We start from the raw sequence: 15,199 nt of genomic DNA on the forward strand, positions 1-15,199 counted from the left end.
CTCTCTCCCTCCCCAAGCCATTTTCCCACATGAGAACAGTGCTTGCGGTGGGTGGGGGAGTCATTTGTCTGTTTTTGCTGCTCTGTGTGGATTATTCTATGCACATGGAGTGGTAAAAATGGGGAAATAACTCCCCCTCCAGCACACTTTCTATGTAGGAAAGCAGCTTGGAGGGAAGGCAGGAGCCCTTCCTCCCTTCCCCCCACCAATGACATTCCAAGCTTGGCTTGGCTCTAAGTTTTATAAACTGTGACCTGCAGCTGCTGTCTGGCTGCAGGGAACAACTTGGATCTGGGGAACCCAGAAACAGCCCAAGCATACAGCTTGGCTCTTAGAATGCTCTGGGAAATGTATTCCACAAGGTGCCCAACTTTATTAATGTCATGAACATTGCTGGTGCCTCGGGGGGCCATTTCTCAAGACTCTCATCCCTGTGAAGCTGCTCTCTCAGCAAGTCAGTGTCTTGGTTGCTGCTTGAACCAAGGTTTATGACATTAGAGAAAGTATGTTGTAGCCTTGGTTAAGTTTCTGAAGGTCCTCTTGTGTTTATTTATAGATGAAGAGACTGGGGATTATTTAGTGGATTTTATTATGCTTTTGTATAGATTTCACACAGAACAAGTACTGCAAGGATCCATTTGAAGTGCGGCTATGGGGTTCATGTTCTATATTCTTATCAAGGACTTTGCTAGCATATCTGACCATAAAAATATATTTAAAAATAATTGTAGCAGTAATGTCAAGCGTCCTTGTGGCCTCATGTTCTTTGGAAAGGCAAACAGACCATTCAAGACCAGCATAACAAAACAGAGACATGGAATAAAAAGAAAAGCAATCCCTCTCCGTTCCATCACCATTCAGACAAAAAAAAGATCAACAAGACAATACCTTTGAAATATAACTCGACTACTATAGAATTTACAAAAAGAAGTCTTCTGAGTGAACTTTGACTCTCGAAAGCTCATGCCCTTAAAATATAGTTGATCCTTAAGGTGGTACTGGACCCGAGTCTTGCTCTTCTACTATAGACCAACACATTAAACACAGGTTCACCTACAGGTATAAATGAGAAATTGGTCTTGAGGTGGTTCTGTCAGTTTACAGATCTGAGTTTACTAGTGTTCAGCAATTGATACTGGTCAAAATAATACGTTTTTATAGAGTTGACATCTCTGAGCAGTGGATCAGTCTATTTTTGTTTGGGCCAAGGCACACTATATTACTATTTCCAAAGTGGGTGCCATCAGCAACAACTTTTTTCAGTGGCCCTGTGAGTACCGCAATGTGATTTATAAGACAGGCTTTTGCTGTACTTAATGATACTGGTGGTGAGACCTCTTCTTAAAGGTGTTACGCATGTTTCAAGATCAACTAGTCAAGCTCTCCTCCAGCACTGTTTGGGTACAGCAGTGAATCCTGTGACTTTATCGGTATTATTTCTCAGGCCAGATTGACTATGTGTCATCAGCTTGACAGTGAGTTGTTCCTTTGCACTGCTCACCAGTCTCCATGCTGCCAGACCCTCATTCAAATGCTGCGTTACACAACTGTTAAGGCATAGCAGTCTTGCAGGGAGAAACCATTCCGTAATACTAGAACAGATAAAAGTTTGGATAGTTTCTGTTTCTTGTCCAATAATCTACTTAAGCCATAAAAATGACTCAATCCTTAATATAAGGATTTGCCTTTTCTGTTATGTAAAATCTTGTTTTTACCTGGCTGAGATTCAGATAATAAAAAACATATCTCCATCTCATTTTCTTTTATTGCACATTCAGACCCCATATTGGGTTGAGCACAGATGTTACAACAGCAAGCTGCCAAGATACTGCAAAGGAGAGAAAGGTAGAGATTGCAGCTATGTTTTCTCTCTTTTTTATCCAACACTACACCAAGCTGTGGACACCAGTGGTCTGGAGGTACAGAGAATTGCTTGAAATGTGGTTCATTTCTACTTCCAAAGAGGACAAAAATATACACTTAATCCAAATGCCTCATGTGTTTCTTCACAGCAGGCTGCTAAACATGTGTAAATAATCACATATGCATAATTATTGATCAAACATTTTTCACACTTTTTTAAAATATAGAAATGCTGCCTGTAATGATTTCAAGTAAATGGGTGCATGTGTCTTTAAATGCTTGGTGTGATATAGGTGAAGAGGGGGGTGAAAGAGAGGGATGAGTGAGTGATATGATTGGTTGATGACTGAGAATGTGGGCGGAATGAATGCAGTTTCAGACTGAGAGTGGAGAAAGAACATTCAGTCAGAGGAAATCAGGCAAGCTGTGTGCAGCCTGAGTACATTTAAGCAGTTCTGAGAGAAACATTGAGTCAGAGGAAAGCAGGCAAGCTGTGTGCTGCCTGAGCAGTTTAAGCATTTCTGTGAAAAATATTTAGTGAAGAAAAGAGACGCTAGCTGTGTGCTGCCTGAGTAACCTTAAGCACATCTGTGAGAAATATTGAGTCAGAGAAAGAGGCTAACTGTGTGTGAAGCCTTAGAAGAGATCTTTGTGAATGAGTTTAAATGAAGTAACTTTAAGAACTGAGAACTACTTTTATGAAATGATGCGCTTCTTGAAAAAATAAGAGTTTATTTTGTTTTTGTTATATCCTAGAGTAGCTGTCATTGTTATATCCCATTCCTATCCTCAGGGCCACATAGAACCACGAAGGAGCCTGACGCTTGGTCACGTTACTAAAGGGAAAACTTAAATAAAACATCTTGGAATATAATATTCCTGGTGGCAGCAATCTACCCAGAGGGTGTAAGGGAAAGATTAAAGGCAAAATCTACCCTAGAGAAAGTAGGGGTCATCATAACACTGCCTGTATAGGGAATTCATCACATTTACAGTGAACTGGCCTGGATGTTTACTGTGAAAATTGCAGACAGATTCAAGCAAACATATGAGAGCTAACTCCTTGTTGTGCTAGGACAATACAGATCCAGATGTATGTGACAGTAATTTGCATTTCTTTCCAGACATGGAAGACAAATTCAGCATTCAGACAATTACCTAAACTAATGACGAGCCTCCAGACTCAGAGAAATTTGTTTGATTAAACATAACAAGAAAGATGCATATGTTAATTTCTATCCTTATCTTTGAAGATCTGTCATAAAGCATTAATAATGGGCTCAAATTAAATAAACACTTAACTCTTGGTTATACTACCTACTATGCTGTCTTAACATGAAGTTTGGTTTGAACAACAGCACCTAAGCATGAGTGGAGGGAGAATAGGTACTGTTCCCTCTGATCACTGTACCAATAGCACAACGTCACTTCGAGCAAATGCCTGGAAGTGACATCATCATGCTAGCATGGGGATGTCATTCCCCCCATCCCCAGCCCACTCTCTTTTCCACCGGTTGCCAGCCAGTGGCTGGCAATCCTACTTCAGAAATAAAATAGTTGTTTTTCTTGCTTGATTTGTGAGATAGGAGGGGCTGTTATAAATTTTGACCAGCCTGAGACCAGTGAAGCTTGGGCCCTGAAGAATACATATTTCCAGAAAGAAAGACATATAAACTGGATAAGAAGAAGGATTTAATCTACATCTGTTTGCTGATATAGAGGATTTTTAAAGATATTGCAAGGGTCAAGCTACAACAGATAAAATATAATCAAAATAGCCCCTATCTGCCTGTTAGGTCATCAGAATCCTACCTTGTCTCTGGAAGTCAGCATCTGTACTACAATTCCTTCTCAATCTTAATAACAGGGAAATTGGCAGGCTCCTTTTAAAATGAATTTTTGATGAATTTCAGTCAGTTCATGAATAACATACACAGCACAATTAAATTTGAAATGACTTTTGAAAAATCTAAAGAAATCCTTTTAATGTAGAAATCAAAAGGACTGGCAATACCCTACAGACAGATGTCTATAGAAAGCCTACAGATGCCAATTCATACCTAGCAGGAGATAGTTTCACCTAGGGGCTATTCCTCAAGCATCTTAAAACAAGCTTTCATTAGGCTAACAATACACCAAGGGCAACTTTACTTACCCCAAGAGTTAAAAAACAAAATGCTGATAGGATGGCATTCCTTTGACACGTAACAGTACATGTAAACCAGTTCAGACCATTATAGAAAGATATTAGCATCTTTTATCTAACATCCCTAGATGCCAAAGTCCTCCCCTATTTATGGCCAAAAGAACAAAAAACCTTTGGGACTTATTAGTGAGAAGCAAGCTTCCAGAGGAGAAGGACAATAACTGTTGGAGTATTGCACCTGAAGACATTTTTCCCCATGGGGAGACTGCGCAGGATGTGCTTGTGCAGTGACTAGAAAAATATTTCCGAATTAATCCAGTACTGAGACATTTTTATTATTATTTCAGCAGTTGCAACTCTAAGGGAGTAATGTATGGGCTTAGTACTCCAACTCTGCTTAGGAATGCAATGTCAATGTCCTTGTAACCTAATGGATGTGGGAATGACCACTAGGCCTGTCAAAGTAAGAATCTGAGAACATGAGAGCTGTATTAGACTAAAGAAGCTAAATGCTCCTCTTGTCAATCACTCTCTCACTTCCAGCCACACTGAGAAGCAGCTGCAAGTCTGGGTTGTGGAATATATTCAGCCTACATCTTCGAGCCTGCAAAATCTCTGACAGAAAAGAGAAGTATTTTGGATGTATCACCTTCAAATGTTGACACCTATGGGATTAAACGAAGAAGTGGATTGGACCTGCTGTGTCTGAATGTGAATGGTCTCTATGGCTACACTGCTGTCTTCTAGGCATTTCAGTTACTGTTTTATCCTCTTCTCTTTCCCCTTCCCTTTTCTCCCCCTTCTCTCCCTTCCCTCCCTCCTTTGGGAGCAGAATTACATATCACATGCAGCATCCTTTCGTTCCATCATATAGCTGACCTTATATGACAAATGTGACATTTGATTTCAGTTACAGGTTGATGACACACACATCCAGAAATATTGGAAACTTTATACCAGCTTTGTGTGCAGGTTTGAATGTTTTAAGTTTAGATGTTCATTTATATAAAATTTAGCTCATATATAATTTTTGCTTTATAGATTATTACATCAATGAAGAGTTTTGTGTGATCCCCTTCGTACCCAGAGATGCCAAACTCACAGGGAGACTTCAGCAGGCTCTCTTCCACCTACCCTCACCCAACAAGCCAGCAAGAACAAATGCTCTAAATAAGAATATACTGGTGTTCCCATGGTTACAGAAGGCCCATCTTCTCAGTTGCCTAGGGGATTAACCCCCTTGCTCCTTGCTGTATAGGGCAGAATGGAAACTCTCCAGTTGGCAGGGAGAGCTGCCTATCAAGGTTATGTGGGCTAAGATTGGGGTTTCCAACGGCAACAAAAGACATTCCGGGCCTATGTTGCCTAGGGAATCAATGGATCAGCGCCAGTCTCTCTGGCCTCAGGAATCATTCACGAACTGAACAAATCAGCCCAAAAAGTCATGAATTTCGTGAAAACCATGGACCCATGAAACATGTTTTGCAAAACACGAAATGGCCCGATTCGTCATGAAATTTGATTCGTATTTCGATTCGTGACCATGTCTAATGGAGGACTGGATAGGAATATTAGAAGTATACATAGATCTCCCATATCCTGTAGCATCCCAGTGCAATGCTTCAGTATATGCTGATGCTGAAGGGATAAAAATAGGACTCTATAAGCCCTTAGGGAGTCCTTCCACTTGCTAACACTATATTATACCCCTATCACCACGAAGAAATATTAGTATATCTAATTAGTATATCTAATTCTCAGCATGGTCCCATTCTCAACATGGCACCATCTGTGGATACATAAATCCGCAGACTCAAGCCATGGAAAGACTTGATCTTTCTGCAAACTTGAGGAAAGCCCCAAATTTGCAAAAAAAATGTGAATTTTAAAAAAAGGTTTGAATTACCACTCTGCCATGGAAACTCATCAGGTCACCTTGGGCCAGGTACACATTCCCAGTCTTACTTATTTCACAGGGGTTTTGTGAAGATGAAATGGAAGAGAGGAGAATGATGTAAGCTGTTTTGGATCCCCATTGTGGAGAATGACAGGACATGAATAAAATAATAAATGTAGCTGGTGGGCCATATAAAAGACAAATTGGGTGGTGGGTGGGAAGGAGTGAAGGAAGCGGGGAAAGGGAAGAGGATATGGGGGTTGCCAGGACAGAAAGAGGAAATAGCCTGGGGAGGGGGATAAATGGAGAAATGAGGTGCCCCCACAAGTTCTCCACCATAGAACTGGGCCCAGCCTGGCTGCTGGAATTGAACAACCAGGCCATAATATTCCCAGGTACAGGATGTCAGGGAAAGGGAGGGAGGGAAAAGCTGAAGACAGAAGGGCTGATAAAGGTAGGTTGGTTGAAGCGTGGGAAGGAAGAGAAGAAAGCAAGGAAAGGAAAGAAGCTATGGAGTTTTCAGAGAAGAGACACTGTTGAGAAAGGGAAATGAGATGCTCCCCATAAGTCCCTGAAGTCCCCCTCTTGTTAATTCATAAAATTTTTATAAAATAGAGGTGTGAACCCCCCAGAGCCAGGGGCTGCTTCTTTACCTAGCTATTCTATCAGTCTCCAGACTCTCCTAAACAGGGGGACAACAAGGGACCCATACTATGATGTCACTCCCAGAAGTGACATCATCGCACCATATCAGGAGTACAAGCAAAGCACGACTGTGAGGAGACAAAAAGGTGAGTGCCGGGTCTCCTCCCCCCCCCCTCCAGGAGGGTAAGGGGATCTGGCAACCCTAACTCCCAGGCCTGGATCCCTACTTAGATAGGATTCCTTGCCTGGGGTATCCCGCCACTGTACCCTCTTAAGTTGACTAGGCCTCCAAAGAGTAACCTGCTGCTCTCCTGGCCTTGGAATAGTACCTCCCTGAGCCCTCCTCAATTTCCAGACTTTTCCAGCTATCTGTCTTGTTGCCCTTTCCAGCCAGGTGTCTTTCCACCTTCCCCTTCACTGATCTTTTATTCTTCTTCCTCCTGCCATCCACTCCTTGAATTTTCTGGCCTTCACCTTTACTATCCAGGAAGTCTCTACTCAGTCTCTTCCTCACCTCCTCTTTAGGTGTTCTGAACATCCAATTCTGCCTTTCCTGTCTCCTCTTAGCCTATGTGTAACCTCTCTTGGGGCTGATCCGAGACTCCTCCACTTCACATCCCACCCTCAGACACCTTGGGGTGTGTCAAATATGTACAAGGACTCAGATTCTGGCTACCTCACCTGTATTAGCCATTTGTGTATTTCTCCTAGTACCACCACCAATTCCTAGGCCAAGAGCTTATCATGGAGCAAGTTAGTATCAATAGTGATGGGCAATGTGATTCAGAACCAGCTGACAATTTTTATTGGTGTTGTTGGCAAGCATTTTTTTAAAAAGCTTATCTGTTTGCTGAAAGTTCTGTCTCAGCTGGTAATATTGGTGCATACATGCTGATGGTGCCACGTTCGTTCACATTATTGTATAGTTCATAAAATTGTAGTTTAATTGCATCTGTCATGCACCCACAGCAACTCTCCCCAAACAAAGACTCATGAATAAGAGAGGTTTAGTTAGGTACAGAGGACATCAGTGACATAAAACATTTTCTAAAAGAAATGCCCAATAAAAAATTACCCTAAAAGAGAAATCACTAAAGAAATTACCAAAGAAAAGAAATCAGCAGTCATCAAGACCTTCATCCAAAGTAACATTAAAGAACTTTGGAACATAAGCATGGAAATCATTTGGCTTTGTAGTTCGCATAGTTTCAAAGCAGTCAGTAAAACTTTCATCCAAAGCTAGCTAGCTAGCTATCTTTGGGCACCCTGTTTCCTGAAAGCAGATTGCACATTGGCAAAATCTTATTAAATATTCAATTTCTGAGAATTTCAGTAAAAACGGCACCTGAGTTTCTTTTTTAACATAGCCAAGTGTTATGAGATGAGAAATTTCATACACTACATATACTAACAGTGCAATCCTAAGCAGAGTTACTGGAGTAACTGTAAAGTTTCTGGAGCACTGGACTCTTGCTCTTTTCTACTGGAGTAACTGTGTTTAGGATTGCACTGTAAATCAAATAGTTATACAGTTCTGTGACATTGCTAATTCCCCCCAGTGCTCATGTTACTCACTGTAGTCCTGCCGGCATTGTTGGGTGGAAGCTAGCATTTAGCACAAATTTTTAAAATCTAGAGAAAAGATGGCTTTATGGACTCTACATTGAAATATCATGTTCCATCCTTTTTCACAAGGGATTCCAAACAATAACACAAAGGCAAATTGTTTTCCATTTTCCACTTGTTGGTACCTTAATGAACCAACCCTGCTCCCAAAGTGCTCCGATTTTTATTGCCATCCCTAGCACAATATTACAGAGATGAATGTCACAATACTCATCTCATAAGTCATATAAGTCATCTAATAACTTTTATTAGAACCAAACAAAATTTGTTTGGTTAAGGATGATGATTGGCTAAGGATTATGATTGACCACATCATCCTTAGCCAATTAAGATTTTTTTTCCAGCAAAGCTCTAAGAACTGCTACCTTCAGAGACTTTGAAAAGACTCCCAACATTGACTTTACAGTCAGAATTAGGGTCCCATCACCTCTCTCTGTCATGATTTTAGAAACTAGAAAGGATCTAACCAGCATAAAGTGGTCCTCAAAACACCAGAGTACATCAATATCCATCCTTGAGAGATCAGTATGAATCTATAGATGGAAAACGGATGTGGCCACTTTTGACAACTCTGGAAGTGGATCCGATCCATCTTCAATGTGGAGAGATTTTATCAGCAAAGAAACTCACATAAACATCACAACAAAGGGCCAAATTATCATCAATAACAAGATTGGACTTGGGTGTTATCATAGCATGAATCCTCTTCAACAAACTGAGCTGGGCAAGATTCAGCTGACACAATGCTGTGAAATTAAAAAGCCTCCTCAAGAAATGGTACATATCCCAGTAGGGCAAATAGCCATTTAAAGTCAGGAAAATTACACTTCTGCTGGCTCAATGTGGTCCAATCCAAATCAGGCCCTGCATGCTTGGGAACTGAGTTCCCAGTGGAGAACTCACACCACATGTACACAATCCAAGGACTGTATAACATGCAGTTAGGCCACAACCAATGTTAACTGGGTTGGGGCAACTCAACTGAACATGCAGAAAAAGCTGTAAAGAGTGAAGAGGGTAAGAGACTAGCAAAGTGCTTCAGAGTAACCTCTGAATGGTGAATTCCTAAGAAAAGAAAGTGAGCTGATTAAGTTAGCTGTAAAATTACAGTATTTGTTATAATGGCCATGAAGTACCATGCAACATTCAGAAACAAATGGTGAGGGGACATAGCAACTAAGCATAGCCCTGTTCCTTCTTGGAACAGCTACACAGAGCACAGATTTTTAAAAATGGTCAATGTTATGCCACACAATTATCAAGCAATATGTTTTCAACTGAATACTCACCGAGACTTTTGCAGTGCCATCCTATGCAGTGAAGTCGATGATTCTCACATTTCAGCAGAGAAGAGATAGTGAGCAGAAGGAGCAGCTGAAAAGGGCCCGTAGCTCTTTAGCTCTGGAGGGGCCCGTATAGAACATACAAAGAAGCTGCATCTCTTTATTCTTGGTAAAGGAAACCGGTAGCATTAAACAACCAGCATGTCTCATCACAAACACATGAAACCATCGGTTGGGTGGGGTTGCGATTTGGATGTATGTGGGGGCTGCTCCAGCGGATTTGTTTTATTGCTAAAAACTTTTGTTATCTTTGTATTGACGAAGGCTTTCACGGCCGGAGAACAATGGTTGTTGTGGGTTTTCTGGGCTGTATTGCCGTGGTCTTGGCATTGTAGTTCCTGACGTTTCGCCAGCAGCTGTGGCTGGCATCTTCAGAGGTATAGCACCAAAAGACAGTGGCTGCTTCCACACACGTTGGATAATCCACTTTCAATACTCTTTAGTGAACATTTGAAACTGATTTTCCACATGTGGAACAAAAAATCCACTTCAAAAGGATTGCGAAAGTGCATTGAAAGTGCATTATTCAACGTGTGTGGAAATGGCCAGTGTCACTGTGACACTGAGAGATCTCTGTCTTTAGGTGCTACACCTCTGAAGATGCCAGCCACAGCTGCTGGTGAAACGTCAGGAACTACAATGCCAAGACCACGGCAATACAGCCCGGAAAACCCACAACAACTGTTGTTATCTTTGTTATTTCTTTAAATATCTACAGGCTCTCTCGAGGCTCTAGTTCTTAGTATTTTTAATCTTTTGTTTTGTTTTGATAGCAGCTGACCTTGCTCGGCTTGAGCAATTACTCCTCATTCCCCACCCCTTCTGGACTGACTAGTAGAGAGGGAGATTGATTCTGTCAGGTCTGTTGTCCACAGTCCCTCCATCTTCTCTAGTTTTGCAATCAATCTATGTATTTGTGTGTAGTTTCTTTTCACAAGCCATCCAGCTCCTGGGAAGACAGCACGCTTATCTCGGATGGCTCGCAGCAGCGGCCTTGGGACGGTTCCTTCCTCTTCTTCCACAGACTATGCCCAGCTGATTGGGCACTGAGGGTGGGGGGCCTACAGGGAAGGACTGGAACTGTGTAGCAAGCATTCCTTACGTCATTCTCAACAAGTGCTCTGTGTACAGCCAGATGCTATTATTGCTTCTGTGTATTCTATGGACATATATATGCTATAATTTGCTTTCTCAATAAAAAAACCTTGACTCAAGAGAACTTGGATTTCTTGCTGCAAGGGGGAAAGTCCGCTTCCACGTATCCTGTTTTCCATAGACTGACAGATTCCTTTATTTTAGGGGGCAAACCTGTGTTTCTTTGCTGTCTCTCTTCCAACTGGCTCCTTCTGTTCTTTGCTTTTCTATTTTTATCTCTGCTCTGCTGCCTAGCCGGCTGGTGTCTTTAGTGGTCACTCCAGACTGCTGCTGGGTGTGTGAGTTTTGCCCCCTGCTTTAGAGGATGTATTGTTCCCTTTCCTCAGCTTGGTCGTGTTTTTTTATTATTATTACATTTTATATTATTTCTTTTATTTACTCCACTCTTTAATTCTGACTGGGTAGGTGGAGGGGCAAGGGAAAGAAGAGGACAAGAACAACAGGGTGTAACTACTCTAATTAGTAAGACCTTGTTGCATCCCTACTACACAGCTGATAGCACTATCCAGATACACCTATTTTCATAGCTGTATTGTGACAACTCTAGGAAGCTGAATCTTAGGCTATCACTGTGCCATTACAATATACTTAACTTGTCTTTAAAAGCAAAACCTATACTTTGAATTTAATATAGTAAATGGGAAAGAAACGGGATTGCCCATTTAATGATATTCCTGCTCCCTGCTCCAAGCAAAGTAAAATGGAAGATTTCTTCCCAGAGGGACTCTCAAACTGTATTAGACAGACAAACAGATACCAGTGTCTGTCTGAGGAGTCAGGGCTGTTTCCAATCTCCAATCAACAACACCTACAATTAGATGAAAGTCAGAAGGAGCTGAATTTTAGTGATCTTTCTGAAATTCTGCCATCAGGAAATGAAGGATCAGAATTAAGTAAGGCAGAAATCCTGAGCTATTTAGCCAAACAAACAGTATTAATAAGTCAGAACCTTCCTAAGATCTATGACAAATTGGACCTGATAACTCAGTATTGTCAGAAACAATCAATGACTAACCAAAAGACCCAATCAAACAATAATCTTCCTTCTGGGATTTGTCCATCAAAGGATGTAAGAGGAAGAGCCTCTGGGAGTACCCACTCTGATGCAGTATCCCATTCAATTTCGAATGAGGATTTTTGCCAAGTTGTGTTAAAGATTTACCCTTATCAAGGAAAGCATATTAATTGGCTTCTGAAATGGCGTGCTAAGCAACATCTAGCCTTCCTATTGAATATATCACATATAGACCTAAGATCAGTAGAAAGAACCCACAGTCCAATATACTATGATCGTATTCTACTCACATTCTTCTCTCCAAGGATACCAAGACTTATTTGGGCTAAAAGCAATTTTCTACAAACATATGGAATAACTTTCTTAAAGCATTTCTGTGATCCAACAGTTAAACCATTAGCTCCGTTAAAACGTTCCGTCTCTGAAAGAAGGAGCTGTGATAGGAAGATGATTACGTCTATTGACAACATCAGTCCATGAAACCACCTCAATATTGATGTGGATATTGGTTCCTATATTTGATGAGCCATCAGTAGCTTGGATCCTACCCACCCTTTCTTTTTGCAGTAGGCGCTTCTGCTCATGAAAGAGAGGAAAGAACAATTTTTACTGTAGCACCCACTTTGACTCCCATGATATTCCCAAGGTCTTGATGAGCTATGAAGGAACAATTTCAGAAGACATAGAAAACTGCAACAGGAGAGGGAAATTGCTGCATTCATGCCACACAAGATCCAAGCCAACTAGTCAGATCTCTATTCCTTTCTAGACTACTTCAACTAGTAGTGGCTCTCCAGAGTCTTAGGAAGAAGTTCTGCACATGTCTGCCTGAAGACTTGAGTACAGAAAATGCTAACTGCAAATTAAGTCCCCTACTGACCTATGGTTCCTCATGAGTCCTTTCTGATTCTGGGTTCTTTGTGTTATAGCACAACCTGAGAAATTTCACCAGAAGGCCAACCAGACATTCAGGTTCTAAAAATGTAAAATGCTTCACATGTACTTTTTCTTTTAAAAAGGCTACCTGGGTGCCTGATGCTTTATCCAAACAAATATGCAAGAGAAAAACAGTAACTAGCAAGTCTGTCCTTCACTGCTTTCTCTTTCTTCTTTTACCCGGTGTAGCTTAATCCTCTGATCTCCCTTTAGAGTTAAATATTTCTTTGAAACTGTAAGTGCAAAGACTCTGCTTCCTTGAAACTTCTCCCAAGAAGAAGTAATACAATGTGCTTATGATTGGCATGCCCAACAATGTTTTAATGCTGTCAGTTTGAAATGTGCAGCAATAAGAACAAGGATATTTATTCCGTTATGTTCTCTGTTTTTCCACTGAGATCAGAACACCAGAATCAAAGCAGCATGCAGTGACTGGAGTGTGATAGGGTGCATGATTTATTCAATACATTAAATATTAAATAAAAATAAAAATAGCAATTGGTTTTTATGTTTTGTTTCTTGCCCAGAAAATTCCATTTTCTTTGGAATATTATTTTTGACCTTTGAAACAAATGCTTTTAAATCAAATAACTCCCTGAAAAGGGGCACCTGCAGAATTCACAAACTGTAAAGAATCATTTCTCTGAATGAAAAAAATATGGTTTGATTATCTAGAGTGAGACTGGGAATGAATATTTATGTGCATTACTTCTAATATCTCCTTTTTAAAGCTCTTGTTCCAAATTCCCAAACCTTTTTTATTTGGGTAGTGTTGAATTTTCTGTGAAGGCTTCATATCCATTGGGGAGCAATAAAAGGACTTTCTATCATATATGCAATTTGAGTTTTGTGCTTCCCAGCACCTACCAGGTCTTTTCTGTTTGCAACCATAACACACAGGGAGAAGTGGCTGTAGCCTCCTATGACACTCCCCCTTCACTCTCCCCACCGTAAGGCAGATTTTCCCACCAAAATTCAGTTACCCTGCTTTGACTGAGCAGCCTCCAAGTAGCATGTTAATATTTGTGGTTTTTAAAGTCTTGAAGCTTGTTTTCATATATGCTTGGTTCTTAACAGTGAGAAGTGTTTTGCTTAGTAATTTAGTCACAGCAACAATGTTTCTGCTGAAAGTTTCCTATGACAGTTGGAGTTAGTCTAAAACTGGTTTCCCTTCACAACAGACCTGGGGTCCTCATCAGAGCCAAACCCTCCTTAGAAACTGGGCAGGAATTCATTCTCTCCACTTCTTTTGGGTTGAAAGGGAGACTCAATCCACTATCCAATCACTCTCACCAAAACACACTCCCAGTTCTCTGCTGTCTACAAAACTGAAACTGCTTCCCAGTTCCTTATTCGCTGTTCCTAGTTCCTTAATTGCAAAGCCAAACCCAAATATTAGGGAAAATTGAAAAGCTCTGCACCCCAATATAAAGATTGTAGGAGCACATATCATATACCACCACATTCAGAGGACTCTGCCCTCTAAGTAGACCATATTGTATACTATATGTGCTCCTAGAATCTTTATTTTGGGCTACAGAGCTTTTCAATTTCCCCCAATATTTGTGTTCTGCTCTGTGAATAAGAAACTGGGAACTGTGAATAAGAAACTGGGAACTGTGAATAAGAAACTGGGAACTGGGATCCAACTTCAGTTTCATCTGGTGTCTGTGTAAAGTATACTTCAGTTTATGCTGATGTTTAGACTTTTTTTCCTTATAATTCTTCCTCAGGACAGTAATACTACAGTTAAGGCAAAGGAGTCTTCTCTTCTTCACTCTAAAGGGGAACCTGTCTGACTTTCTTTTCAGACTCACTCACACCAAAATCCTGTCAGAAAACCAGCTGACTGCCTTCAGACTTTTTCTAACTGACCAATCAGAGAAGAGGGAGCAGCTGCTCCATGCAGTTTGTCACACACACCCTCGCTGTTTCTGCTCCTTAAACCACCACATGGAGCCACTATTGGCTCCATCATAAACAATGCATGTGAGTTTTATAACACAGCCAATAGCAGATCCATGGGGCAGTTTGAGGATTCAAGAACAAGTGCTGGGGAGAGTGTGTTATAATTACTTTTCCCTGTGTGCTATGGTTGCAAACAGAAAAAAGCTAGTGTGCATGTATTTCTCTAACAAACATGAGGTCTTTCTAATATGCATGAGATGGAGCCTGAGAGAAATACAATAAATGTCTGTCTGCAACAACAACAAAGAGCAAAGACTGGGAACTCCTGGGCACCACTGTTGGAAGAAAGAAGCAACAGGCAGAGGGTTACTTAACCCTTCCCTACATGTTTATTTTCCATTTCTGTCTCCTCCCCCAGCAGTTTTCTTCCTCAGCCATGATCTTCCATTTGTTGCAAAAGCAAATGCAGAAAATAGCAGTGAGTGCACAAAGAGATGCATCCACACATCACTGGATATTTCACATTTGTTGTGTTTATTCCCATTTGGAGTGCACTCCAAAGATGCATCCACACGTCACTGGATATTTCACATTTGTTATGCTATAGCAATCTTTTGGCATCAGGATTGCCTTGTATACATAGAACAATCCTGTAGTGAATCATT

The 15,199-nt window shown here is 40.9% G+C and overlaps 1 protein-coding gene across 1 annotated transcript in view; it reads right to left on the reverse strand.

Annotated features, from left to right (window-relative positions):
- Positions 1-970: 970 nt before the first annotated feature.
- APOBEC1 (apolipoprotein B mRNA editing enzyme catalytic subunit 1) overlaps positions 971-15,199 on the reverse strand; it is a 33,173-nt gene continuing 18,944 nt past the window's right edge. Inside the window, exon 5 of the mRNA XM_054989761.1 lies at positions 971-1,053. Coding sequence (XP_054845736.1) covers positions 1,050-1,053 — 4 coding nt within the window. The 3' untranslated portion in view covers positions 971-1,049. The remainder of the gene's footprint in view (positions 1,054-15,199) is intronic.

The sequence above is a fragment of the Eublepharis macularius genome, chromosome 10, assembly GCF_028583425.1.
Source record: "Eublepharis macularius isolate TG4126 chromosome 10, MPM_Emac_v1.0, whole genome shotgun sequence".
Taxonomy (NCBI): Eukaryota; Metazoa; Chordata; class Lepidosauria; order Squamata; family Eublepharidae; genus Eublepharis; species Eublepharis macularius.